The following is a 25,880-nucleotide window of genomic DNA, read 5'->3' on the forward strand; positions in this document are numbered from 1 at the left end:
CGCCGCCCGACGCGGAAAAGTTGCCGCCGGCCACCGGCGCGACACCGCCGGCGCTCGCTTCCTTTTGGCGTCTAGGTGACAGGGCTCTAGGCTGGGGATCGGGACTGCGTTTCCCACAGGTCTAGCGCGAGCGCCCAAGTCCTGGGAGTAAGGAAAAGCGGAGAGAAGAGCAGGAGACCCAGGCGAGGATATTAATGCTTTGCTGAAGGTCACGAAGGGCTGAGGCCAGAACCCCGAGATTGCAATTAATTAAATTACACCTCTGTCATGTCCTTAATACCATTTCTCCGAAGAGATAGACGCTCGGAGCCTAAGCCCTGAACGATCTTCACGGTGGCTGTGTGCTGATGGAATGATGCCTTCTAGACCTTTCTAGCTATTTTATACTCGCCTATGAGCTGACAGCCAAGCTAGGAGAAAAGTTCCTCTCTGAAAAATGAGCTTAGTGTAGAATGAACTTAGTGAAATCGGCATCTTCTGTGACGTTGTTTTCCAAGGGCATCTTTTTGTAATGAATTTACAAAACTTTTGAAATAACCTAACTAGCTATTCGTCAAGTTGCAGGAAAAATTAATGGCATTTCTTCAGTTTTTACTGTGTAAAACATTTAAGGCTCGCCTTTTTAGGTAGCTGGAGCTCTTATTTTTAATCTTACAACTTTAAGCTACAAAATAAACACCCACTTGAGACTTAAAGGATGTACATTTTCCAGGTTATGTATCTACTGAGTGTGACTGGTTTCTAGTGAAACTTTCTGCCTAGTAGAGGAGATCAAGAATAAATGTTGGTAGAGTGTGTGCCAGAGTTTGATCCCTGGGAATGGTGGAGCACACCTGTAATCCCAGAACTCTAGAGGAGCAGAGGTTCAAGGTCATCCCATCTACATCAGGAGTTCTAGGCCAGCTTGGGCTTTATGACACCTACCCTCAGAAAACAAGAATGAATGGACGACAGAATGAGAGGAAAATGTAATGGGGGAGAAGTAAGCATTAACAAATAGAGATTGCACTGAGGACAGCATTGGAGAGGGAGTCCTAGGGACAGGCAAGATGCAGCTGTCAAGAGGAAAGGCATGTTGGATGGAAGATAGGAGCCTGCAGAGTCCGTGGTGGGAGAGGAGTGATCCTGGAGCCTACCTAAAGTGCTGACGGAAAGGTCAAAGACTTCTCGCGGGACTGGCTAACAAACTTACATAGTTTTTCTGTTTGTAAAGAGGAAGCACTGACTTGTTTTTGAGAAGTGCTGAATGGAACAGAATAAACATGATAACAGAATATTAAGATGCCCCGACTGGAGGGTGTCTGTTTGCAGAGAGGAAATGGATATCAACTTGATTTGACTATTAACTACAGGGAAAGCACAGAATGGAAATAGAGCTTTGGTAGGAGGGTTGATGACTTCAGGTTTGTACTGTGTGCTGGCAGAAACTCCTGGAAGAAAGTCAAGCAGGTAGAAACCCGCAAACTGGTGAGGGACCATATGAACTGGACTCAGTAGCTTTGGGTGCCTTGAGAGGAGGTGGTAACTGAGGCTTCAGAACTGGGTGAATGTGTTACGCTCGATTAAATTACAGGGTAACTGTATAGTAAAGGTGTTCTGCTCACCAAATCTAGACCCTACAAATTGACTGTTAATGGTGTTAAATACAGTATAAGAGATCTGATGCCTTCTCTCTGTGGTTTTGGAAACAGATATGGAAAAGGACCTCCAAAAGGAGTGATGATCAGTGATCTGTGCTCAGACTGGATGTGCATGCTCATGACTCAGGACACCTACCAAGAACACTGCGCTAGCTCCTGGGACCAGCCTCTCTCCCCCTTAGTGCTCCTCTTTGCCTGAACTGCTAAAGCCAGCTGACCACGAATGGCTACCCAAAGGAAACACTTGGTGAAAGATTTCAACCCTTACATCACCTGCTCTATCTGTAAAGGGTATCTGATCAAGCCGACCACCGTGACAGAATGCCTCCATACCTGTACGTATGTCTCTGTCAGTCTGCTCACTGAGGTTTATCTTTGTGCTGGTTTCGTTAAACTTGTCTGGATTTTAAGTTTTAAAAAAGTAGTCTCAGGAAACTTTCGTGCTATTTACATCTGAGTGACAAATATTCTGAAAATGAACTTGAAAATAAATATATCGGTTAAATCCTAATACATGTTTACTTTTAAAACCAGATTGTAAAATGTTCTAAAAAGGCTTTAATTGGTTATGAATTTGCAAAAAGTGAAGTATTTAAAGTTTTCTTTTTATTTTTCAAAGATGACCCTGAAGGCATTAGAGCGTGCATATCATTGATCCTTCACCAATCACACCAGTGTCCGCTTTCCCTGAGAACCTGTTAGGAATGCAAGTTGTCCACAGACCTACTTTCTGAGGGCCTCTTTTACCCAGCATCTTTCTCTCAGGGATGCTTGGTAATTCTGAAGCATGCTCAAGTTTGAGACTATTTTAATATTGCCGTAGCTGAGGAATTTCTAGAACTCCATTGTGTCTTCTGCCTTACCAGAGGGAAAGAGACATTTTTTATAACCTTGTATGAGTATATATACTGTGTTTTCTGTTACTATAATTTTATTCTCTTACTTCAGCAAAACTGATTCCAGTAGCCTCAGTTTAATGTCTGTCATGTTCTAAACTAGATGCTATATGTACCCAAGTCATTTTAGCTTTTCAGTAATCTTGAAGCAGTTTGGAATGGGTGTAGGGGAAAGAATATTCGGACTGTCTGCATTTTATATGTGTGAAAAATAAGTTTCACTAACTCTCTGCTCACAACTCCTGAATGATGGACCTGAATTCAGCTCCAAAGCCTAGTCAGTCTCTCGTATAATACCAATGCCTTTTCCAAAGCTTCCTTTGAGCTCATCTCCTCCGCTGAATGGATAGACTACATTCTGGTAGTTTCAAACAAATGAGCACATAAAATCAATTCGGAAGTTAAAATGACAAATTTTATGTTATATATAATTGTCTAAGTCAGAGTTCCTATTCCTGTGACGAAATACCAGAAAGCAAGTTGGGGAGGAAAGGGTTTATTTGACTTACACTTCCAGATCACAGTCCGTCATTGGAGGAATTCAGGACAGGAACTCAAGCAGGGCTGGAACCTTGGGGCAGGAGCTGATGCAGAGGCCGCAGAGGGATGCTGCTGCTTACTGGCTTGCTTCCCCTGGCTTGCTCAGCCTGTTGGCTGGGCCCTCCCCCATGATCACTAATGGAGAAAATGCCTTATAGCTGGATCTCACTGAGGGGTTTCCTCAACTGAGGCTCCTTCTTTCTGATGACTCTAGCTTGTGTCAAGTTGACAGAAAACCAGCCAGTACAATAGTTTAGCACACTGAGACCTGCTGGGTCTGTGGTCAGGTGTGGTCACATGTGCTGTGGAAAAGCTGTCTAATGGTGTTGATGGCTACTCCTCTGGGATGCTAACTGGTTCATGCTGTTCAGTTAGCAGCTAACTATGAAATATCTTTTATGGTTAATGTGTCCTTACCTTGTTTTTAACTTGAACAGTTAATAATTGTCAATGAAAACATTTATTGATTACCTATGTGTCAGGTACACTGTTAAATACGGAGGATACAAGAGTTTTCAAAATAAGAAAACTGATCAAGGAGTTGACAGTCTAGGAAGGGGGACTTATATTAAATATGCTCAGTATTAGCTGGTGATGAGTGGCATGGAGCGAGACAGATTAGAGATAGGGATGGAGTTATTTTATATGATGTCATACCAGCCTCTCTATGCCATTTTAACAGAAACCTTAAGGGACTGAGCTTTGTAGAAATTTGGAAAGAACCTTCTAGAAAGAAGCAATATCAAATAAGTCCAGAGGCCTTGAGCCCAGAATACACTTGGCAGGCTCTAGGAATACCAAGACAGTTAGAAGGCTGTCCTGCACATACACACACCCTGTAAGACAGGCTTCATTCAAAGACAGCGGATTGGGATGGAGGTGGTGAGAGGTGATTGGGTCATGGGTATTGGAGAAGAGTGAAGGCGTGCACACTGGAGTGGGCAGTCAGGCATATTATCTTGCTTCCTGTTGTACTCGCACATATTCCTGTATGTGCTCCACAGTCTATTTTGTTTCACTGATCGTTTTTATATATTTATATTTATTTTCACTGTTTGTTTTTATATTTGGGTCTCCCTAGAAGAAATGGCCAATTATGAGAGATAAGATAAAAGCACAAATCTCAATTTTTGTCTACTACAAATTTTATATCCTGAAAGAAATTTTGAAATAAAATCCCAAATTATCTCATTTTTTTGAAGAAAAGATTCTAGAAGTATACATTATTTATCAGAAGCAAAAATTATTTTTATGTTCTTTTTTTTATGTTTTTTATGTTTCTTTTTTTCCTGATCAGCCATGAAATTTTATTTAGCTACTTGAAATAGTACTTTTGTCATTGATTTTATCATTGAAGAATATGCTGGTTTTTTGTTTGTTTGTTTTTTGTTTTTCGAGACAGGGTTTCTATGTAACATTGCTGGCCTGGACTTACTTTGTAAACCAGGCTGGCTTTGAACTCACAGAGATCTACCTGCCTCTGCCCAGGATTATAGGCATGAATATAGGCATTATATTCAGACCAGCTGAATATACTATTAATATGCTTTATAAAGAAATATTATTTTTCATGGAAAGATTGGCTGAGATTTTTCTTTTTTTATTGAAAATTTTTATAAGTATAGTCTGATTACACTTTTCCCAATTCCTCCTGCTCTCACCTGCTTCCCCACCCAACTCCATACTTTTTTATTCTTTTTAAAAAGCAAACAACAAACCAAGAAACTCATCTGTGCTTGCACATATAATGACCCACAAAAAAAATAATAAAAATAAAATCAAAAACCAAAATATACAAGCAAAAGACCAATAGGACAAAAAAAAAAAAAAAGCCCCAAACAAAGCTATATGAGACAAAAAGTATATACAAAATACCGTTGAGTTCATTTTGTGTTAGCCGTCATCTTCTGGGCATGAGGCCCACCCTGGAGTGTGGATAATACGCTCAGTGAGACTCCTTTGCCAGTGGGTGCCTGTTGCAGATAGCTTCCTGGCTAGGGGTGGGAGCTGTGTCCACTCCTTCCTCTCAGTGCTGGGAATCCGTCTGTCTTGAACCTGTTGCAGGCCCTCCCCGTGCATGCTGCCACAGCCTCTGTGCATCCCTCCTACTGTGTCTGGGGACAATTTTCTTAGAGTCCTCTGTCATCTCTGGCTCTTGGAATCTTTTTGCATAGGTTCCCGAGCCCTGAGGGTAGGGATTGACAAAGGCATGCCATTTATGATTGAGTGTTCCAAAGTCTCTCACTGTCTGCACGTTGTCCACTTGTGGGTCTCTTAGTCCCCATCCACGGCAAGAAGCCTTTCTGATGATGGCTGACTGAGGGCTGATCTGTTGGTATAACAGTGCCATCTGGAGTCATGTAATTGCTGTGTCTTTGGCAGAGCAAGAAAATTGGCTTTTCCTTAGGCTTGGCTTCTCTATGTTCAGTGAGAAATGCAAGTATTGTCTTTAGCAACAGGACCTTACTGTCCATTTGTGGAGAACAGCTGATAGTCTTGGTAATAGCCTGTTGAAACAGTAGTTGAAAGCTTAAAGATATAAATAACAAACTGTACAAATCATTCTTTTATAAACAGTTTTTGGCAATGGACTGGCCCCTTTACTGAGAGTTGAAGTGGCAGAATTTCGATGAGAATTCAGTAGTAACCCCAAGTGTGGACTTTATCATTCACAGAGAAGCCTGAGCAGTAGATGGTGGAGTCAGGTATTAGGCTTGATGCCTGAGATCTGAGGATTCTGTAGAACATAGCATAAGGATTATTAACTCTTGGATTTCTATGTCCTGTATATTTTTATATTGAGCCTTTAAGGGGGAACAATCTCGTTTACTAAGGATTCTCTTGGGGTTTTGTTGTTGTTGTTGTTGTTTTGTTTTGGTTGGTTGGTTGGTTGGTTTTTTGATGACATGAATAGTTCTATAAAGCATCATCACTAGACTTTCATGGGTGTTTTGATGTGTGATCATCTCCTGGGTCTGGGTCTTCTGCCAGGATTTTTCGCATGTATAATGTAGGATGAGTACAGTTTTGTAGTGATTTGGAATGTATATAAAATTGAGTAAAGCAGCCAAGTGGGACAGGCAGGAATTGAGAAAAATTAAGTGGTATTGTGGTACTTTGTAGTTTTAGATGTTGACTTAACTTTATAGGAAGAGTATCTTACTAAAATATTTGCACAGAAACTACAGGGCAATGATATGTGAGTAAAGAATGAGAACACTTGTTCTTGCTGTGGGAACTCAGAAGACATCTGTCCCCTTGGTCAGTCAGGGAAGAAAAATGTAAGTGAAGTTACACTAGGGAGCAAAACCAGACATGGGATCTGCTTTCTGGCTAGCTAGTCAGGTTGAAGAATGAGGGATTGAAAGAAATGTATAAAGTAAGTATGTGAAGAAAATGGACATGACAGAGTCACAAGCGTGGGTCAGGATATTATAGCAGAGTGGAATTAGAGAATTTCTACAAGTTCCCCGCAGCCTTAGGCCTTTCCAGGTAGGGCCAGGTAGGCAGTGCGTTCCAGGTAAGATGCATTGCGTTGCTTTGACAGGACAGTTACCTTACCCTTCTCTGCGATTACTACATACGTATATTCTGCCTCCCCGTCCTCATCCTAATTTTTTTTAATCATTTTTATTGAAATAGAATTGCATCATTTCTTCCTTCCCTCTCCTCCCTGGAGCCCCTGCCAGGTCCTCCCTCCAAACACTTCCAGGTCCCCTCCTCTCTCAGCTCTTTTCTTTGATTATTGTCACATACATATGTACACACACACAGCAAATAAATAAGTAGAACCTGCTGCATCTTTTTTTTTTGCTTGTGTGTATGGTTTCAGAGAGGACCACTATGCATTTGACAACCAGTCGGGCTCATCTCTGGGAGAAGCTAACTCTACCAGCAGTCATTACTTACTATAGTTCTTTGTCTAGTGGTGGGAAGCCATTGACATTCTCCTCCTCCCCCTTTGATATGTCCATTGATACTGTCATTTTCCCTGTCTTGTTTATACAGTCATTTCTAGGAGAGACTGACACATGTGTTCTTGGTATCATGGCTTATGCAGGCTTTCCACCGTTTCTTCTACAATGTTCCCAAGCCACAGATGTAGGACTTGTGATAGCTGTATATTCCCATGGCCCATGGATCCCTGCATTGTGTCTGTGTGTGGCTTTCTATAATGGTTTCCATTTGCTGTATAGATGATGGTTTTTTGTTGTTGTTGTTGTTGTTGTTTGTTTTTTATGAGGGCTGATAGCTGCAGTTGCCTGTAGGTCTAAGGATAAGAATTAGAATATAGTAGGGAATTATGCTTGTCTAGCAAAGTGGCTGCAGTAGATTCTTTTTCAGTGGCCATGAGCTCCCTGTTCCTAAAAAGCTAGGTAGGCCTTCAGTACCAGACATCCCCCTCCCCCCCATTGAGTAGGTCTTCGGTCCAGTCAGACAGCTGTTCTCTGGTTCTCTTTACCCTCAACAACAAAACTGTGACAGAGTCCCAGCCCTTGCTACTGTTTTCATTCAGGCCCAGACCCATAGTAGCACATCCTTAATCAGATTCAGGGTGGCTGTATCTAAAGACATAATGTCTTTGTCACTGTCACTTTTCATCCTGACCAAAAGATGTCTCAGTGATATTCTACGTCCAGAATAAATTATCGCTACTTACCTGTGGCTTGTTTCCCTGCTTCTCCTTCTTCACTGCAGCACACACATGGGGAGACACTTGGTTCAGGTACTTATTCTCCTTGGCATGAACTTCTTTTGCTCTGTTCTCTTCCAGAAGTTCTCCATCCTTTAACATTCATTCCCTCTAAGTTCCAGCTACTACAAGTCCCTTTCCTTCTACACAGGTGTAGGTTAAGTGTCTCTTTAATATTTAGTGAGTGTGTAATAAAAGAGCGTAAATGCTTGGTTAATGATTGATTACCGTGCTCTCCTTTCAGCAGTTCAGATACAGTGCTAGCTAATTTGAAAGACATGTACATGATGTCGTTTAGGAGTGAGTTAGTTTTTAAAAAACTGTCTCCTAGAACCAACTGAGGCATCTATGAGTATTAAAGAAGGAGATGGACTCTAGGTGGGGACTAACGTTTAGTGGCCTAGACAGAGGCTGTAACAGGCCCTAGGCAGTGTGTGGAAGTTGTCCAGGGTGTATATACTAGTGATCGTATACTTAAATCAATCAAGGATGAAGGCGCTTCATTCCAGAAGCTCATGTATAATAAATGCAGTGCAGTATGTTGATTCTTAACTATTGTTTTGTTTTGTTTTGAGATTGAGGCTACTGTAGGAATCGTCTAGTTCTTCCCTTAGGGAGGAAAAATGTGTTCGTAGTCATGAAATTCTCTTTTCAAATCTCTACTTTCTACCCTTTCAGAAATTATGGCAGTAAACCCCTGGAACAGAAAATATACAAAGAAGATGGGCTCACTGATAGGTAGCTAGTGTTAGGATGGAGAACTGGTGATTGTATATCAGGACATTAGGAATGGAGAAGTTGGCTCAGTAGGTTAAGGTGCCTGACACCAAGTCTAAGTTGGATCCCTCACATAGACAGACACAGAGAGAGGATATAAATATGATAGAATGCAGGAGTAGTTTGATCATGATGGCAAATTTTAGTTACTTATTCACTGGTTTTTGTCTTGAAGATTTTTAAATAAAATTATATGTACGTATCTGTGTGGGTTTGTATACATGAGTGTAGGTACCCACAGAGGCCATAAGAGGGTGTCAGATTCCGTGGAGCTCAAGTCACAGATAGCTGTGAGCCTTGCATTGTGGGAGTTGGGACCTAAAGGTCCCTGTAACTCTGTAAGAGCAGCGGTACACTCCTAAGTGCTGAGCCATCGCTCCAGCTCCCATTTACTGTGTCCAAACAAATACAATAATCATATGGCTACTTAGTGAAGGTGTAGGCGTGGAAATTTAATGCTAAAATCTTATGCCCCATACCCTTGCTATTCAAATTTCAGTCTCCAGGCTAGCAGCATCCATGAGCAACACTGTCACCTGGGAACTCATTAGCAGTGCAAATTCTTGGGCTTCACTGTAGACCTGCGAATAAGAACCTCTGGGGATAAGGGCAGAAATGTGTATTAACAAGCCCTCTAGGTGATTCTGAGCTATACTAGAGTCTGACAGGCACCACTCTGGACCAGACCTTTGACATCCTAGCATCCCTTAGACAGTTTACAGTTTAATACTATGATTAAAATAGTGCTAATAAAAGACTGAAACCATAACTACTGTTTATCGAATGTTTGTTGTACGGAGTTTGAGCGGTCTCTTCACTGACTTATTTAATCTAACTGAGACCCCTTGTAGCTGGGCAGTATTACTTGATCACTCAGCAAGTGTTTATTGGCACTTACATGTGCCAGGCATTATAATTACCACAGGAAACAGAGGAACAACTATGAAAAGCCTAGCCCATGACCTCCTAGAACTTATGCTCTGATAGAGTAGACCAACAACAGGAAAGAAAAGAATGAAATTTCAGGTTCTGTGTATAACAAATGCTGTGGGATAAATTAAGCAGAGAAAAGCCTGTCTTGGTAGTTACTATTCAGCAGAGACCAAAAAATAGAAAGACACGGGCTACAGAAAGGCAGGGGGTGTGCAGTGTATTTCAGACCCTTGTTCCAAATTCTTGCAGATAGAGGACTGAGAAATCCTAAAAAACGCCTGGTGCCAGGGCCGTGCCCTCAGTTCTGCTGTCTGACTCAGGCACATCTTCAAATACATGCGACATTTCCCTAACTCTCTTCTTTCTTCATCCATTTATCTCTTTATTTTTTTTTATAACTTCATTAAGTAGCATTAATTACATATGCGAGAAAAAGCTGTTTTGTGAGGTATTAGGTGTTTGTTAAAGATGTGAATCTAGTATTAGTTTTGGATTGAAAAGCTATCCTAAAAAAAAAAGAACATTATTTTGATGAAATTTCTGATATTTTCTTTATAAGGTTTTTACTTTTGGAGTGAAAATCTGTTTTTAGAAAAGCAAAATTCAGATTGAAATTATATTACCAGAGGGTGCATATACATCATAGGTCACAGGAGAAATGGAGTCACCATCATACTGATGTTAAGGCTTCAGACAGTGTGGTGCACTCATTAATGAAAGTGACTGCAGTGTTCGTTTTGATGGCTTAGAAATAAGAAGAGTTGCTGATTCTAAGCAGTTTAGATGCTAGCTGTTCATAACGTTAAAGATACTATATTAAGCTATGGGTCTTTTCTATTTTGAAGCTATGAGATAGGAATAAACTTCTGAGCAAGCATCATCATAGGGGACACAAAAGGATAAGCAAAGGGATAACAGAAATTTAAAAAGTGTAATTATCTTGTATGTTGATAACTGATAAATAGGGGCCAGAATGAATTAGAACTGATACCAGCTTTTGACTGAAGTCAAAGTATGTAGCAGAAAATCATCAGTACTAGTCATAATGGAAAATAAACAGTACTATTTAAAAACCCAGTGCAGAGATTCAATGTGACCTAAGGGCTGCAGTCTAACGTTGTAGAAAAAAATACTTTTCTTTGGATACTTTGAAGAACCTTCACAATTGCTAGTGTTTTATACATAACTGATTCCAACAGACTATTGTATAAAAAAGTTAGGTGAGTAAACAAAACTTTCTTCATTAGAATACATAACTGCTGACTGATAGAGAAAATGATTCATCTTAGATTATTAGTTACTGTTGGAATGAGTGTGTTTTCATTGTTGCTGGTAAACTTCAGAATTTCTTCCATTGCCATTTTTTTTTTTTTGACTTGATTACAGTGAAACAGTTGCAAGCCTAGAATCTGGGATTTCTCTAATATCCTAACTTCAGGCTTCTTTTTGTCTGTGCATATTTATTGAGCCTGTTCTTGTTCAGATTCTGGTCCAGAGACTTGGAACATAATAGTAGAGTATCATAGTGTACAGTAGAAGGTTGTCACTATCTGCTGTAGATAAAGGAAAGGCCAAACTGGCAAGAAAGGGTTAGCTTATAAAAGTCTGTGTCAGGGAGAAGCTTAAATCCACCACATTTGAACTTGCGGTTGAGAAGCTAGCCCGTCAGATAAGTGAGAGAAGTTTCCCGGCAAAGGGAATACTACGATCAAGAACCTGAAGGTATGAGTGTGGCATGTTGAGAAAGGGCCAGGAAGCCAGGGTGGCTGGACAGCAGGGAACAGAGTTCAGAGGGGAGGTAGGGATGGGCGTGGGCCATAGGGAATGCACGTTTAAGGATTTATTTGGGTGGGTTTTGTTTTGAGGGAAATGAAGGCCCATTTCATGGATGGTTTGAGCAAGGAATAATACAAACTGGATTACAGTTAAAAGAGTCACCTAAACTGTTGTGTGAAAATAGCAATGTCAGGATCTTACATGGTGATAGTTTTGCGCCAAGGTGTTGATATGGTAAAATATTGGGTTCTGAATATATTTTGAAGGTAGATCCACATTTGTTAATGAATTGCAGACCATCATCAGATAGAACATGCATAAACAATGAAGGAAATAAGTGTAGCTTACAGAATAGAACATCAAAGGGGGTCTCTACAGCTTTAAACCAGGACTCTGAATGTTAAGGTGGAGAGGGAGAATGTAGGGGGGATTTGATGGGTCTTGGGGAGAGACATACTGGCAAGGAACATAGTTGACTTGGGGGCACTGAGTATGACTGCCTGACAGATGAAAACCCCATTTTAAATTGAGGGTGAGACATCCATCAGTATTGTTTCATGACTTTCTCTGACAATGCTCAGCTATAATTTTACAGAACCAGAATATGTAGGATTTGAATAACAAAATTTTGGTTTAATTAAGCTAGTGCAACCAAAGAAAAGAGAGTGTTTTTTAGTCACTATAATGAAACACCTAAGGCAGGCAGTTCACAATAAATAAATAAATTGGTTTATTTAGCTCACAATTTGGGAGGTTCAAGGGTTAAAATCTAGGGACTTATTTAATGTGCTGCAGATGGTATCACACTGTGGCCCAAGCGTTTGCAGGAACAAAAAGTCAGATCAAAGAGCAGAGAGAGGGAAGAGGGGCTAAGCTGGCTCTTGTTCTACCATCTCTCTCTGGTGTAGAAACTCCTAAAGGTAGAGCTACCTTCCCTTTCAAAGGCAGTGCCTCTAGGCCCCACCTTTAAAGGATACACCACCTTCTGCATCATAACATGAGGGTCCAAGCCTCCAACACGTAGATCCTTAGGAAAGAGACCTCATCCAAACCGTAGCTGAGAGGCAGAGGAGTCGAGGTGTGGGCACATGTTTGCGTGAGGACACGGATTGCTGAAGAGAGCGAAGCTGCAGCGTCTGTGAACTCTGCCTAACTTCCCACTGCACTGCTGCTCCTTCCGGAAGCTGGCTGTGGGAGCGTCAGCTTTCCTGCCTTCCACAACTCAGAAGGGTTCCCTTCCTGCTCAGTGTGTAAGATTTCTCTGACCATGTATGAAGCCCACTCTGCCCTGAGCCGTTCAAAACCTGTCCTTCACTGCCTGTTCCTTTGTCTCAGTGGGAAAGGGATACAAGCTTTCTAGGCTGTAGGAAAAACAAAAACTATTCTGATGTACACCGTGAAAAAGTTGTCACTATAAGGTTTTGAGGCTAGTTATATGTAACAACATCGGAGAAATAAAGAATTTGTTAGTTCCTTATATTAGTAAAACTAAGAAGCTCATGGAAGCAAATTGTAGCTGTTGGGGAAGTTTTAAATCAGTGTTAGTTACTCATGCAGGAATATATGTTCTGAAAAGCAGGAAATACCTCTTCTGCATATAATCACAGCCTGCTTATAGCCTGTTGGCAGAAAAAATTCTCAACACAAAAACTGTATGAAAAAAAATGTTTACCACAGTAACCTATAGGATTGAGGCTCTGGTTCAGTGGTAGAAAGCTTGACCTCCAGCACTGCAGAAATGGTTGTATATACCTTTAACCGAAGCACTCAGAAGACAGAGGAAGGGAGATCTCTGAGTTAGAGACCAACCCCAGGCCAGCCAGAACTGCATGAAACTCTGTGAAACTCTGTTTTATTTGTTTAGTTTTTGTTCTGTTCTTGTTAGAGTATAGTACATATAATGATACCCTCAAAGAAGGAGGGGGGAATGTTTTTAAATTGGCAGATAAGACCAGTTTACCTAGATGTTTTTAACAAAAGCCCGCCCTCGAGCAATTTAATAAATAGTGTTACTATTGGATGACAATGCTAAGAATATGAGACAAAAGCAGATTAGTATGCTATGGTGTAATGTCAGAGTTAGTGCTCTGAAGGAGAAATCTGAATTACCTTGTGCTGTCAACCCTGACAGGTGAGCGATGTGGCTAGGCTGGCCAACCAGGGTAGACCAAAACTTGCCTTGTACCTGCTGTGCAGATGCCCCCAAAGCTTGAGTAAGGAAGTAGGAAAGGTTGCTAGCTCTTGGATAATTGAGCTGGGACATCAACATTGAATAGTACATCGAAGCAGGTTTGTTCAGAATGATTGGGAAGTAACTATGAGCCCAAGGGCAATACTGGAATGTACTGAATGTGAAGTTCAGGAAAAAAATGTCTAGTGGAAAAGTGTTCGTTGATGTTGGACAAGAACCTACTTTGCCTTAGAAAAAGAAGTCCTATATAAGAAGATAGTTTTCATGGACATGAAACAGTCAATGCATCTTAAAGACATCTGAGTTGCAAAGTAGAAATGGTTGTAAGATATTAACCACAAAGTGATAGACATTCCAATTCCAGTGGCATGCCTCCCTGTTCAATGGGAATTTCAAACTAGTCATGGTCTGATGATATTCAATACTTTACATTAATTCTCCTTGTTCTGATGGCTTGTTTACCCAGTAATCTGATTTATAGAAAGAGCTCACATTTAAGTTCCCAGACACTATAATCCAGTTATTACACTTGGTCCTCATAATAACCAAGTAGGATAGATACTTTTAAAATCTCCCTCATACACAGGTACAAATAAATAATGTGCCTCATGACGGGAGTGTGTGAGAATCAGTTGTGGGCAGTCTTTGGCTTCCCTCCCTTGTACCTCACTCACAAGGTATTTGACTCTCTCTGTGCTGTGACAGTGATTCTTACTTGCGGGGGTAATGGAGTCCTTCTGATCATAGCTTAGCAGAGAGTCAGTCCTAGAATGGGGCAGTCTGACAGGTTCTGTAAAGGAAGATGTTTGTGACCAGCTTCTGCCCACCATGCATCGCATTGGCCAGCGTTTCCCAGTTTCCTCTGGCTGCCCCAGGGAGGGAGCTTTGCAGAGTTAGTCGTAGGGCAGTTAAGTTAGTCCTACAGATACTTCTTCAAAACTTGTCTGGTCCAATTTGTGCTTCCCATCTCAACATAGGAAAACTATTAGATAGCATAATAGCCATCTCCCCATTGACTTGTATATTTGACCTTGTTCAAACCTAAAGAATGGTAGAAGTAAAAAATTCAGGTAGTAATTTTTTTCACTTTAATGATGCTAATGGTGAGCTCATGATAAATTAAAGATGCAAAATGTGTGTGTGTGTGTGTGTGTGTGTGTGTGTGTGTGTGTGAACCACAGGGGGGATACAAAGTGAATAAAGTGTAATCAATAAAGAATTTTTAAAAAATTAAAGGAAGACTCAAAAAAAAATAGAGAATTCAGGCTGGAGAGATGGCTTAGAGGTTAAGAGCACTGGCTGTTCTTCCAAAGTTCCTGAGTTCAATTCCCAGCAACCACATGGTGGTTCACAACCATCTAAAATGAAATCTGGTGCCCTCTTCTGGCCTGCAAGTGTACATGCACATGGGTGCGTAGTGGGGGACATTAGTAGAATGCTTACCCATAGCATGTTTGATGCTGTGGGTTTATTCACCACCTTGCTGTGTAGAGGTGACCTTCACTCAAATTGTGATAAGGTGTATCTCTGTATTCACTGAAGTATCTCCTGTCTCAATGTTGTGTAACACTTGTTCTCCATCACCTCTGATTGATTAGTAACGGGCTGAACAGCCTATAGCTGGGGGGACTTGCAATCCCAGGAGGAGGTTCCCAGGTGGAGCAGAGAGAGAAGGGTATCGGGCCAGGAGAGAGTGTCCAGGAGGACAGAGATGGAATAGGAGCAGCCAGGGTGAGAGCAGGTGGCAAGTCACAGAGCATGTAGTTGAGAAGTGGGCCAGGCTAGCACAGTCGAGTTAGAAAAGATGAGAATCTGCCCGGCTCTAGTGCTTAATGCTTTTAATAAATATAACAGGTCTCCGACTCATTATTTGGGAGCTAGGGCAGGTATTAGAAAAAGCACCAATTAATTCAGCAGTGTAGCAACAAAAAGATGTCATTGTGAGGTCAGGGACTAAATACTGTCTATGCTAAGATACTTTGCATTGTGCTTTAGGTGATAAAGCTGGATGTTTGGGTGCTAGTTCTGCTGCATAGCTAGGAAGTTGCGGGAAGTCTTCTCGGGCTCTTTAGCACACTGTTCATTGTGTAAGGAGCGTAGTCAGAGTCTGAACTGTAAGCCATACAAAAATCAATGCTTCAGCCTGACATCTCCTTAATCAGATAGCTTAGATTAGTACTGGTGTCTCTGGGAGGACAGGGTCTTACACTTAGGGTCTTGGCTGGCCTAATGAGGGTTTGCTGTGGGCATGCCATGTATCTGTGTTTGATCAAGGATGATAGACAACCATGGATTCCTGAGTTCATTAAGTATGATAAAACGTTTGAATCATAAGAATCAGAGCTCCAGATCAATATTAGCCGTACTTGCCTTTGCAAAAAAAAAAAAAAAAAAAAAAAACTTTATTCTTGGTTTTTATTTGTCTTTTTTTTTTTTTTTCTTTCTTTCTTACATTTCAGAGTTAGCTAGTAATTCTGGGGAAAGAACACATACCACGAATTTTCTAAAGGAATTCTTTCTCTGTTTTCTACTCCAGCCTGACTTAAAAAGACAGAGCTGTCAGAGATTACTTTGACTTTTTAACAAACATTTGAGAACCCTTTTGGAATCTAGGTGTGGTGATGCTTACCTGTAATCCCAGGTTCTTGAGAGATGGAAACAGGAGGGACTGTCTCTGACATGAACTGATTGGCCTGCTCTTTGATTACCTCCCCCTGAGGGGGAAGCAGCATTACCAGGCCACAGAAGAAGACAGTGCAGCCACTCCTGATGAGACCTAATTGACTAGGGTCAGAAGGAAGGAAAAGAAGACCTCCCTTATCAGTGGACTTGGGGAGGGGCATGCATGCAGAGGGTTGAGGAAGGGATGGATTGGGACAGGAGGAGGGAGGGAACCACAGGGGGGATACAAAGTGAATAAAATGTAATCAATAAAGAATTTTTAAAAAATTAAAGGAAGACTCAAAAAAAAAAAAAAAGAATAGAGAATTCAGGCTGGAGAGATGGCTTAGAGGTTAAGAGCACTGGCTGTTCTTCCAAAGTTCCTGAGTTCAATTCCCAGCAACCACATGGTGGTTCACAACCATCTAAAATGAAATCTGGTGCCCTCTTCTGGCCTGCAAGTGTACATGCACACACACATTGTATACATAATAAATAAATCTAAAAAAATAAAAAGAAGAAGAAGAATAGAGAATTCAGGGCCAGCCCAGGCTATATCAAACAAACACAGGACTAACTTGTATGATCTTATTTTTTTAAACATTTTGATGTTTTCTTTGTGAGGATTGCAGGAGAATTACAGTGAAGAGGTTACAATCCTTAACTGTTTGCACTAAAGAGAACTAGATAGTGTGGGTCTTACATGCCCTTATCAGAGAACACAGAAAAACCTGTTGATATCACCTTCTTAGGAGGCCTACCCAGATCATTTCATCGACACAGCTGCCAGACACCAGGCTCCAGCTCCAGCTCCTTAAGGGCAGGGGAGTTCAGGCTACCACTCATTAACCAAACTTTGTATGCCATTCTAAGCATAATATGTAATGTCTAAGGATTGGGGGCCTTATGTCATTTATTCCCGCATTGCCAGCTCCTCGCATAATGCCTAGCATTCAATTCCTTGAATAAATGAACAATTAAATAAGTGATGTTATTTCCCATATACACCAAGTAATTTTAAAGTTAAATGCCTGGTAGAGTTCTCCTTATTGTTGTGCTAGGCAGTGTGTGTGATGCTTGGGTTGTCAGATATGATCTAAGTGGTAGGAATCTTAGTGTTTGCTCTTGGGCAAGCATTTAGATAAATTTTCCTTCTGTCAGAGCGTGTGGGATATAAAGAAAGGGAAGAAAGTAACTTCAGTGTGATTGTACAATAAAGGGGAAGCAGGTTTGTACCCAGAGACATTTTGAGATTATATAGAGAAATAATATGGAAAGGGGAATTATTGGGACAGGAATCAGATTACAGTTTTGTAGTTTGGCTGCTGAGATGGTATAAGGACACATTTGGACAGAGCAGTTGGCTTACTAGGAAGCAGAAGCTTAGGTAAAGATGAAGGAGTTCATGACCACAGAGGTTAGCGCTGCTCGGAGGAAATGGGGGCTGTGTTGCCATATGGCTCCAAACTTCTGTTCTCTATTTAAAACTCTAATTACCTTGTCTTTTTCTCTATCCCCTCTGTGCCATTGTGCCAACATGACCCTGTCTCCTGTCCTGTGTCTTCTGTGACAAGTAAGGCACCTGTGGACTCAAATTCATGTTCTGCAAGGCCCAGAATTCTATTGTAACTGCTGCTTTGTCCCAGGAACCAAAGATGTTGAAAATTCTCAAGGCTTTTGCTATTCCAGTGCTGTAGATTAAAGCTGGGCCTTAGAGACATGATTTGCTGTATCACTGAGCTACATGCCCAGCCCTTCAGATTTTATTGCCAACTGTTAATAATGCATTCAAACAAACTTTTAGCAAAACAAAACAAAATTAACAATTTTTACTTTTCTCTGTCCCACTTCTTGAAGTGAGAAAGATCCTTTTATGTAAAATGTACAAGTGTTTTTTAAATACAAATAGAGTGTATTTAGTTTATAAACATATTAATAGAAACAATAAGTAAATTAGAATTTTCTTTTGATACTGTGGCAGTGGGCTTTGCTATCAGGTAGGCTTTATTTTGGTGGTATAATTTTAGAAGTTCATAGAGTTTAATTTTAACCTACCATCTTATCTATTTCTAGTCTGTAAAACGTGTATTGTCCAGCACTTTGAAGACAGCAATGATTGTCCAAGGTGTGGCAACCAAGTTCATGAAACGAATCCATTAGAGATGTTAAGGTAAAGAAATATATTCCATAATTTGTCTGATTTTAATTATTGTTTATGTTTGTAGTCTTTTATTTATTATGCTATTTGAACATAACTTAGGTCTTAGGCATTTATAGTCTTTTTAAAGCATTTATTTCATTTTTAAATCTTTTAATAAAAGTTTAAAACAAGTTACATAATATTTAGGAAATGTATCTTCAATTAAAATGACAACATTCTCTTGGAATTTTCCGTCACTTCAGTTGAGTTGTTTTCAGATGTAGATGAACTAGGTTGGATAAATTTATTATAATAAAATTATCAGGAAAGCAATAGTAGGAAAAAAAAAAATGTGTGCTGGGAAGAAACAAACAGACCTGAGAATGGGACCTAAGAATGTAAGGCTGATGTGAGGTGATTAAGAAAGGGTATGTGGGAGACAGACTGAGGAGTAGCTGAGAGTAAGACTTGGTGAAAAGTATGTGAATCAAGTAAGAGAAAGAAGTCCGTCCTTTTGCTTTGAGCCTGTTTGGGAGTGTTGTTTCATTTCAAACTTTAAGAAAGTGAGACAGCTAAGGTCTATTCTGTGTCTCTAGAGAGTTGGATGAGACAGTCTTTGACATAAATGAGCAAAAGGAGGTGGCTGAGTTGTTTAGCATCTGTTGGAAATACAGGTCGAGAGCTAAGGTATGAGACAAAGCTAGCTTTCCACATGTTGAGTTTCAAGCTACAGAGACAGACGAGAACCTTGGAAACATGGCCCATGGAAAACTGGAAAAAGTTGTGGTATAGAGAGCAATAGGGAATACTTAGCCCTGGGTTCTGCCTCCAGTGGGTTTGGCCAACCACGGGTCAGATCTATTTGCAAGAAAAATTGCTTCTGTATTGAATACTTAATTGTCGTTATTCTCCAAACAATAAACTACATTATAACTTATTGTATGCAGACTGCAGCTGGTGTGATGTATGGAAAAGATGGGGATTAGACAGGAAGTCCTAGAGTGCTTTATGAGTGCTTTATGAGGGACTTGACCATTCAGATTTGATGCCTGAAGAATCCTGGGGCCTACTCCCCAACACTGGGGGATAAAGAAAAATGTTTGGTCACATTGAACAGAGGAGAAAAATTAAAAAGAGAAAAGGGAATTTCAGGGCATTGGTGTTAAGTCATGCTGTCAGATTGCTGCAAAACTGGTCAAAAGGGCCAGTTACAGGGAGCTAAGTAAGTAGCAGAGTATAACAGAAATAACAAACTGTGCTTTACAAAATTTTCAGGTTGACAGATTAAGCAACAAAAAGTGTGTGTGTGAGTGTGAGTGATTGTCTATCTGTCTGCATGTATCAGTGTGTCTACACCAGGTATGTGCTGAGTCCAGAAAGGCATTAGGTCGGGAGCTACAGTATGGGCGGTTGTGAGCCATCCAACTTGAGTGCTGGGAACTGATCTCCAGTCTGCTGCCAGAGCAGCAAGTATTCTAAGCTGCTGAGCCACCTCTCCAGCTCCAGAAATAGCTTTAAAGGACACTTAAGGAAAAGATTTTCCCTCTGTAGATGTTTGAAGACAGAGAAGAGCAATGCTGCTAATAATAAGCAGGATGAAGGTGGAGCAAGAGCAGGTATTATAGAAGCAAGAGAATGGCCTAGAAAAAAAGAGTGGTTATATCTAGAGAGTTAAAATGGCCAACCTGTCTAAATTTCTCAGAAAATGAAATGGAGAACATTAATTTTTAGAAAAGAACCAGAATTGTGGGGATTTGAAGAGTGGGAATGTTAGCTGTTGCTGCAGGACAAACCGCCCCTAACTTAATGCTTCATGGCAAGCACTCCTCACCATTGGTATGAGCTAGTGAGCAATTTGACCTTGGCTTCCCTTACTCCTGCCACTTCAGTTAACTATTGTGTTCTGCCATGTGTTGGGATGGACTGCCAGTGGAGCGATCTAGGGCCACCTCAGCAGGGCAGTGGGCCTCTCCGCTAGGTGGTCTACATGGAGCACAGAAATGTAGTGTCCTTAAGACCTAGGCTAGGGCCAAGCTCAGGACTGCCTATCCAACATTGTGATCTAAGCAGTTTTCCAGTGACCTAGGCTAGGGCCAAGCTCAGGACTGCCTATCCAACATTGTTTGTGATCTAAGCAGTTTTCCAGTGACCTAGGCTAGGGCCAAGCTCAGGACTGCCTATCCAACATTGTTTGTGATCTAAGCAGTTTTCCAGTGACCTAGGCTAGGGCCAAGCTCAGGACTGCTATCCAACATTGTTTGTGATCTAAGCAGTTTTCCAGTGTAGTCTTCTCAGGTTTGGGAGTTCTCAGAGATCTGGGTTCCACCTCTTAATCAAGGGGAGAATGGCAAAGGCATGTTCAGAGGGTGCACATCTAGAGAAGGCTGGGACTTGGGGACTGTTCCCCATTGGTATGCACCAGTGGAAGGCGGCTAGCAGTGCTGTGCTCTGTGTGCAGGCAACACTGGTGTTGTGAGTACACTAAAATCCTTTGTGGTCTGTGTTTCTCTCAAGCTGGCTGCATATTGAGTTTTGATCTCTTCATTGTCTATCTTCCCCCCCCACCCCCACCCCAAGGCTGGATAACACACTGGAGGAAATTATATTTAAGTTGGTGCCTGGACTTCGAGAACGTGAGTTCTGTTTGGGTTCTACAGACTTCTTGTTTTTGTGTTTTGTATTTCTATTAAAGATTTCATGCTCCTATGATTTTCATATTTTTTCCTTTAAATTAGAAGAACTTCAGCGTGAATTGGAATTTTGGAAGAAAAATAAACCTCAAGAAAATGGACAAGGTAACTGTGTGCTTCTGACAGCTTCTCTCATTCCTCTGATTTTTGTTAGGTTGGTGGAGTAATATCTTTCCATACTCAGTTCTCCTGTGCAAGAGTCATGCAACCCTCCATGAGACTTCCTCTAAATCTATGCGGGTCTGCATGACTCCAGTTGAAGGTAATTGGAGAGAGGAAATTGGACTTTGGGAGGAAAAGGAAAGAGAAAACTGAATAGGTGATAATAGCAATAGTTTCAAGGCAGAAAAATCTGAAGAAGTGATGTTAGTGTGCACCTCAGGCATTTTAATTTTACTTCACTTATAAAGGCACTCTAATAGGAGACAGGGGAGAAGTGGGCCTCAGAGTCAAGTCAGGATCTGCTGTGCGCCAGCACTCTGACAGGAACACAGGTGGATTGCTGATGCTTCAGGTGTAGGTCCTGGATCTGTTAGCAAGTATCTCTTGTAGTGCCAAGTTTCTTCTCTGGCATCCAGGTAATAATAATTTCATCAGGGCCTGTAAAAAGAGAGGGAGCTCATTGGCCAACAGACTTGCCCCCAAAGCACGAGTACCTGAGCTTGATCCCCAGAACACGTATCAGAGAGTGGGGTGTGGGCCAGCAAAGTGCAGTGGGTAGAGGGGCTTAAAACAGGCTCTTCGGTCCCTCAAGATGACAAGAGAGATTTGTCCTCTGACACCTGCACACACATAACCACGCTATTTTTAAGTCAGCATCATTGAGAAGGCAGAGATAAACTGCTCTCTAGAGCTTACTGGCCAGCTGGCCCAACCTAATTGGTGAGCTCCAGACCATTGAGAGATCCCATCTCAGGGGGAGCAGGGGGAGGTGAATAGCACTTGAGGAAGAGCACCCAGGATTGGTTCCTGCCTTCCGGAGCAGATGTGCATACACATGGATGACATTAGCACACAAACACACAAACTTACACACAGACCAATAATTTCAGCAAAGTGGTCAGAGAATGGGGCTGTTTGTATATATATTATCCACACGAAGGGATATCTAAATTGTAATATCATTCTTCATATTCTTAAACACAAGACTTCATTCAGGATGTCCTAAATACCATCAAAGTGGCCGGTATGCATTTGTGAACTTAGTCTCCAAGCCTTGGTTTCCCCATTGTCTCATAAAATTAATGCCGTTTACAATGGATGCGGAAATACTGGGTCTCTTTCTCGGGTGTAATGGGAATAATGGCTTTAGTAATTTTACTTAACTGTAAAACTAATCCCTCATGAGGGGTGCTTTGATAGTAATTTTGATGAGTAAAATCAGGTAGCAAGGGGCTGTTTTTATACACAACAAAATGAATAAGGATGCTGAAATGACAATCAAAGGTTCTACTTTTGTAGACAGTTTAACCTGTTTAAAAAAAAGTGGATGATAGAGAGTAAATCAAATATTCCAGTTTTAACTATCATGGAGGCACATGGCATTGCCCTCAGAATTATAGGATAGGTTTAACCCGTGATTTGTTTTGTATATGAGGCTTATACACAAAATAGATATTTTGTATATCCTCTTATGAACTTTATCTCCCTTTTCCTATTTTCTTTTCAAAATGTTTTTGGATTTGGTCTTTAACTTGGGGGATGCTTTTCATTGAGCCAGTTTAGTTCATAAAAGACAGTGTCTGTACGTGGGTTCTGTGTGATACGGGTAGGAAAAGAAGAAAGAGCCATCTCTTCTCTTTCATAAGGCTGTTACTATACTGAACAAGGACTTGCCTCTCATTGGCAGGGAAACTTCTTGGAGAGCTGGTTTTTTATATTTAGCTTAGGTAGATAGATTTCATCTGAAAATGTTTTCTGAATCTTACATAGTCACATTTCATTTACCACTTCATACAATATTTACCTTTTTACCTTTTCCTATACCCTGGCACCATAATGGTGAGGATGGTAACTCTTTGTATTTGTTGCTTTCTCATTTCTGTGATAAAATACATGACAAGAAGCATCTAGGAGGGGATGGAAAGGGAAGAAGAAAAGAAGTTGATTAGTTTGTGGTTGACAGTTTAGGGGTGCTGTCATGAGAGGAAAGGCATAAGAGCAAGGCATTCCTGGTCACATTGAATCCATGTCACAAAGGAGAACAGAAAGTGGAGCTGGGGAGTAAAACCTCAAGACCCACTCCCAGTGACCTACTTCTTCAGCACAACTCTACCTCCAAAAGGTTTCATAACCCACCCAAACAGCACCACCATTGAAGCATATGAACCTATGGGGGGATTTCTTGTTCAGGATGAGCTCACTGCATGTCTAACACATTGTTCAAGATATTCCATAAATGCATCAATAAATACAGTTGCATGCATGTAACATTTTCAGTAAATTTTATGTTATGTATAGTATTCAAAGTTTCTTAATGGAATTTTACCATGTTAAATGGTTACAAAGTATTTTTTAATCTATTTTTTATTCTGTAGCTGATTTTGTAAATAGTTTGAAATTCTGAGAACTTAGAGAAGATTCCTTATGATTTGAAAATTAATACTTGGCTTTTAATTTTAATATATCTGTTACTCAATTTGGGAGTATTTTGCATCCTGTTTACCTTCTAAAGTGGCCTAATCCCTGATTGCAGTTTCTGTGACTGAATATAGTTAATCCAAAATCTTTCCTTTGGATTTTCTAGTAAGTATAGAAATTTTACTGTTAAGTTTCTGAAGGCCTTTGATAAATAGACTGTTACAGTTTCTGATGTTTCTTGATGAATATTCCATTGTTTGGTTTGTTAGAGGGTTTTTAAAAAGCATTAGTATTTCCAGTTTTTTATTAATATATTTTTTATTAATTACAATTTATTCATTTTTTTCATCCCAGCTGTAGCCCCCTCCCTCATTCAACCCCACCTTTCCTCCCTCTTCTCCTCCCATGCCCCTCCACTAGTCTGCTGATAGGGGCGGTCCTCCTCCCCTTACCTCTGACCCTAGCTTATCAGGTCTCATCAGGGCTGGCTGTAATGCCCTCCTCTGTAGCCTGGTAAGGCTGCACCCCCTTCAGGGGGAGTTGATCAAAGAGCCAGCCACTGAATTCACATCAGAGACAGCCCCTGTGCTCCTCACTAGGGAACCCACTTGGAGACTGAGCTGCCATGGGCTACATCTGTGCAGGGGTTCTTAGTTATCTCCATGAATGGTCCTTGGTTGAAGTATCAGTCTCAGAAAAGACCCCTGGGCGCAAATTTTTTGGTTTAGTTGCTCTCCTTGTGGAGCTCCTGTCCCCTCCAGGGCTTTCATCACCCCCTTCTTTCATAAGATTCCCTGCACTCTGCCCAAAGTTTGGTTATGAGTCTCAACATCTGCTTTGATACACTGCTGGGTAGAGTCTTTCAGAGGCCCTCTGTGGCAGGCTCCCGTCCTGTTTGCTGTTTTCTCCCTCTTCCGATGTCCATTCTGTTGGCCTTTCTGAATGAGGATTCATCATCTTACCCAGGGTCCTCCTTCTTACTTAGCTTCTTTAGGTGTACAGATTTTAGTATGTTTATCCTATAAAATTTTAATATCCACTTATTTATATACTCAGACCAGCTATAACATTTTAGGTTTGTTTTTGTTTTGCTGAGTATCATATTGTTGATTGAATTTAAACTTTGGGTTACATGAGTTTTGCTTCAATTATGCAGATGACATTTCAAAGGTTGACAAACCTAAAGCAGATGAAGAAGGTGATGATAACCAAGATGATAAAGACTATCATAGAAGTGACCCACAAATTGCTATCTGTCTGGATTGTTTACGAAATAATGGGCAGTCAGGGGACAATGTAGTGAAGGTGAGTGGGCAAGTTGGACTGTTATGAATTTTCCAACATAGCAAAATGATTTCTTTCAAGGTTTTTTGTTAATGTGATGCAATTGACTGCCATTCTCTAAAATTCGCTACCTGGGAATGGCTAAGCCCTTGCTTTCCAGGTAACCCTGTCTTCCCACCCCCAACCATCTCAGGCCAATGCCACCATCTAGTGGCTAATTTTCAAACTGCAGTAGCCAAAACTCCATTCAAGCAATGTCTTCAACTTTTAATCAGTTATCTTTAAGTTTATCCGTTTTAAAGTTTAGGTTGATTTTATGTGTGCAGCGGCTTTACCTGCATGTGTGCCTGTGCATCATGTGTAGGCCTGGTGCCAGCAGAAGCCAGCAAAGGCTGTTTAGTCCGCTGGAGTTACAGGTGGTTGTGAGCCGCCATGTGGGTGCTGGGAATTGAACCTGCGTCTTCTGGAAGAGCACTGGTGCTCTTACCACTGAGAAATCTCTTCAGCCCTAAGTTACATTCTTCAGTCCTTTACTTTTACGTGAAGCTCTATAAGCCTCCCGTGTCATAGCTGATATATTTTATAAATAAAATAGTAGGTTTTGAAGTAAAGTTGTTTTATAAAGTGCCTGTGAACTGATAGAAGTCCGTGGAGACTTTCATTATTTTCTACATAGTCCTCATTTCTCTTCCAGTTTCCCTGGATCTCGTCATTGATCTGTCTCTTAAAAGATCTTAAAACTCGCTGCTATCTCAATTGTTTGTTTTCCTTGATGTTTAAATATTGTTTAGTGTTTTCTGATTTTTTAATTGGCAGCAACTTTCATTCTCATTATAGGTGTCACTAATTGAGCTCTTACATAGTCTTTTGCCGCTTTGTCCAGGCACATGTTTACTCGCTGAGGCTGTTGTTTTTCTCTGCACTTTATTTTATTCATGCATTCATATTTATTTTTTGTTTCAGATTTTCTTTATTTGTGTAAACCTATAGGTTTTTTTTGTTGAATTTCTTTACTGTTATATGACTAATAACTGTACTTTGTATTAGGAAATTAACAATTTTTAATTCAGATTTTTCAG

At 40.8% G+C, this 25,880-nt stretch overlaps 1 protein-coding gene across 7 annotated transcripts in view; it reads left to right on the forward strand.

Annotated features, from left to right (window-relative positions):
- Pcgf5 (polycomb group ring finger 5) overlaps positions 1 to 25,880 on the forward strand; it is a 110,477-nt gene that overhangs the window by 64,869 nt on the left and 19,728 nt on the right. For 6 of the 7 annotated variants that reach the window (XM_060388609.1, XM_060388603.1, XM_021631268.2 and 3 more), the window contains exons 2-6: positions 1,692 to 1,975; positions 18,181 to 18,277; positions 20,825 to 20,880; positions 20,983 to 21,042; positions 24,674 to 24,822. In XM_060388609.1, the coding sequence (XP_060244592.1) occupies positions 1,864 to 1,975; positions 18,181 to 18,277; positions 20,825 to 20,880; positions 20,983 to 21,042; positions 24,674 to 24,822 (474 nt within the window). In that variant the 5' untranslated portion in view covers positions 1,692 to 1,863. The remainder of the gene's footprint in view (positions 1 to 1,691; positions 1,976 to 18,180; positions 18,278 to 20,824; positions 20,881 to 20,982; positions 21,043 to 24,673; positions 24,823 to 25,880) is intronic. The other variant, XM_021631269.2, reaches the window with a different exon arrangement.

Source organism: Meriones unguiculatus, chromosome 1 (assembly GCF_030254825.1).
Source record: "Meriones unguiculatus strain TT.TT164.6M chromosome 1, Bangor_MerUng_6.1, whole genome shotgun sequence".
Taxonomy (NCBI): domain Eukaryota; kingdom Metazoa; phylum Chordata; class Mammalia; order Rodentia; family Muridae; genus Meriones; species Meriones unguiculatus.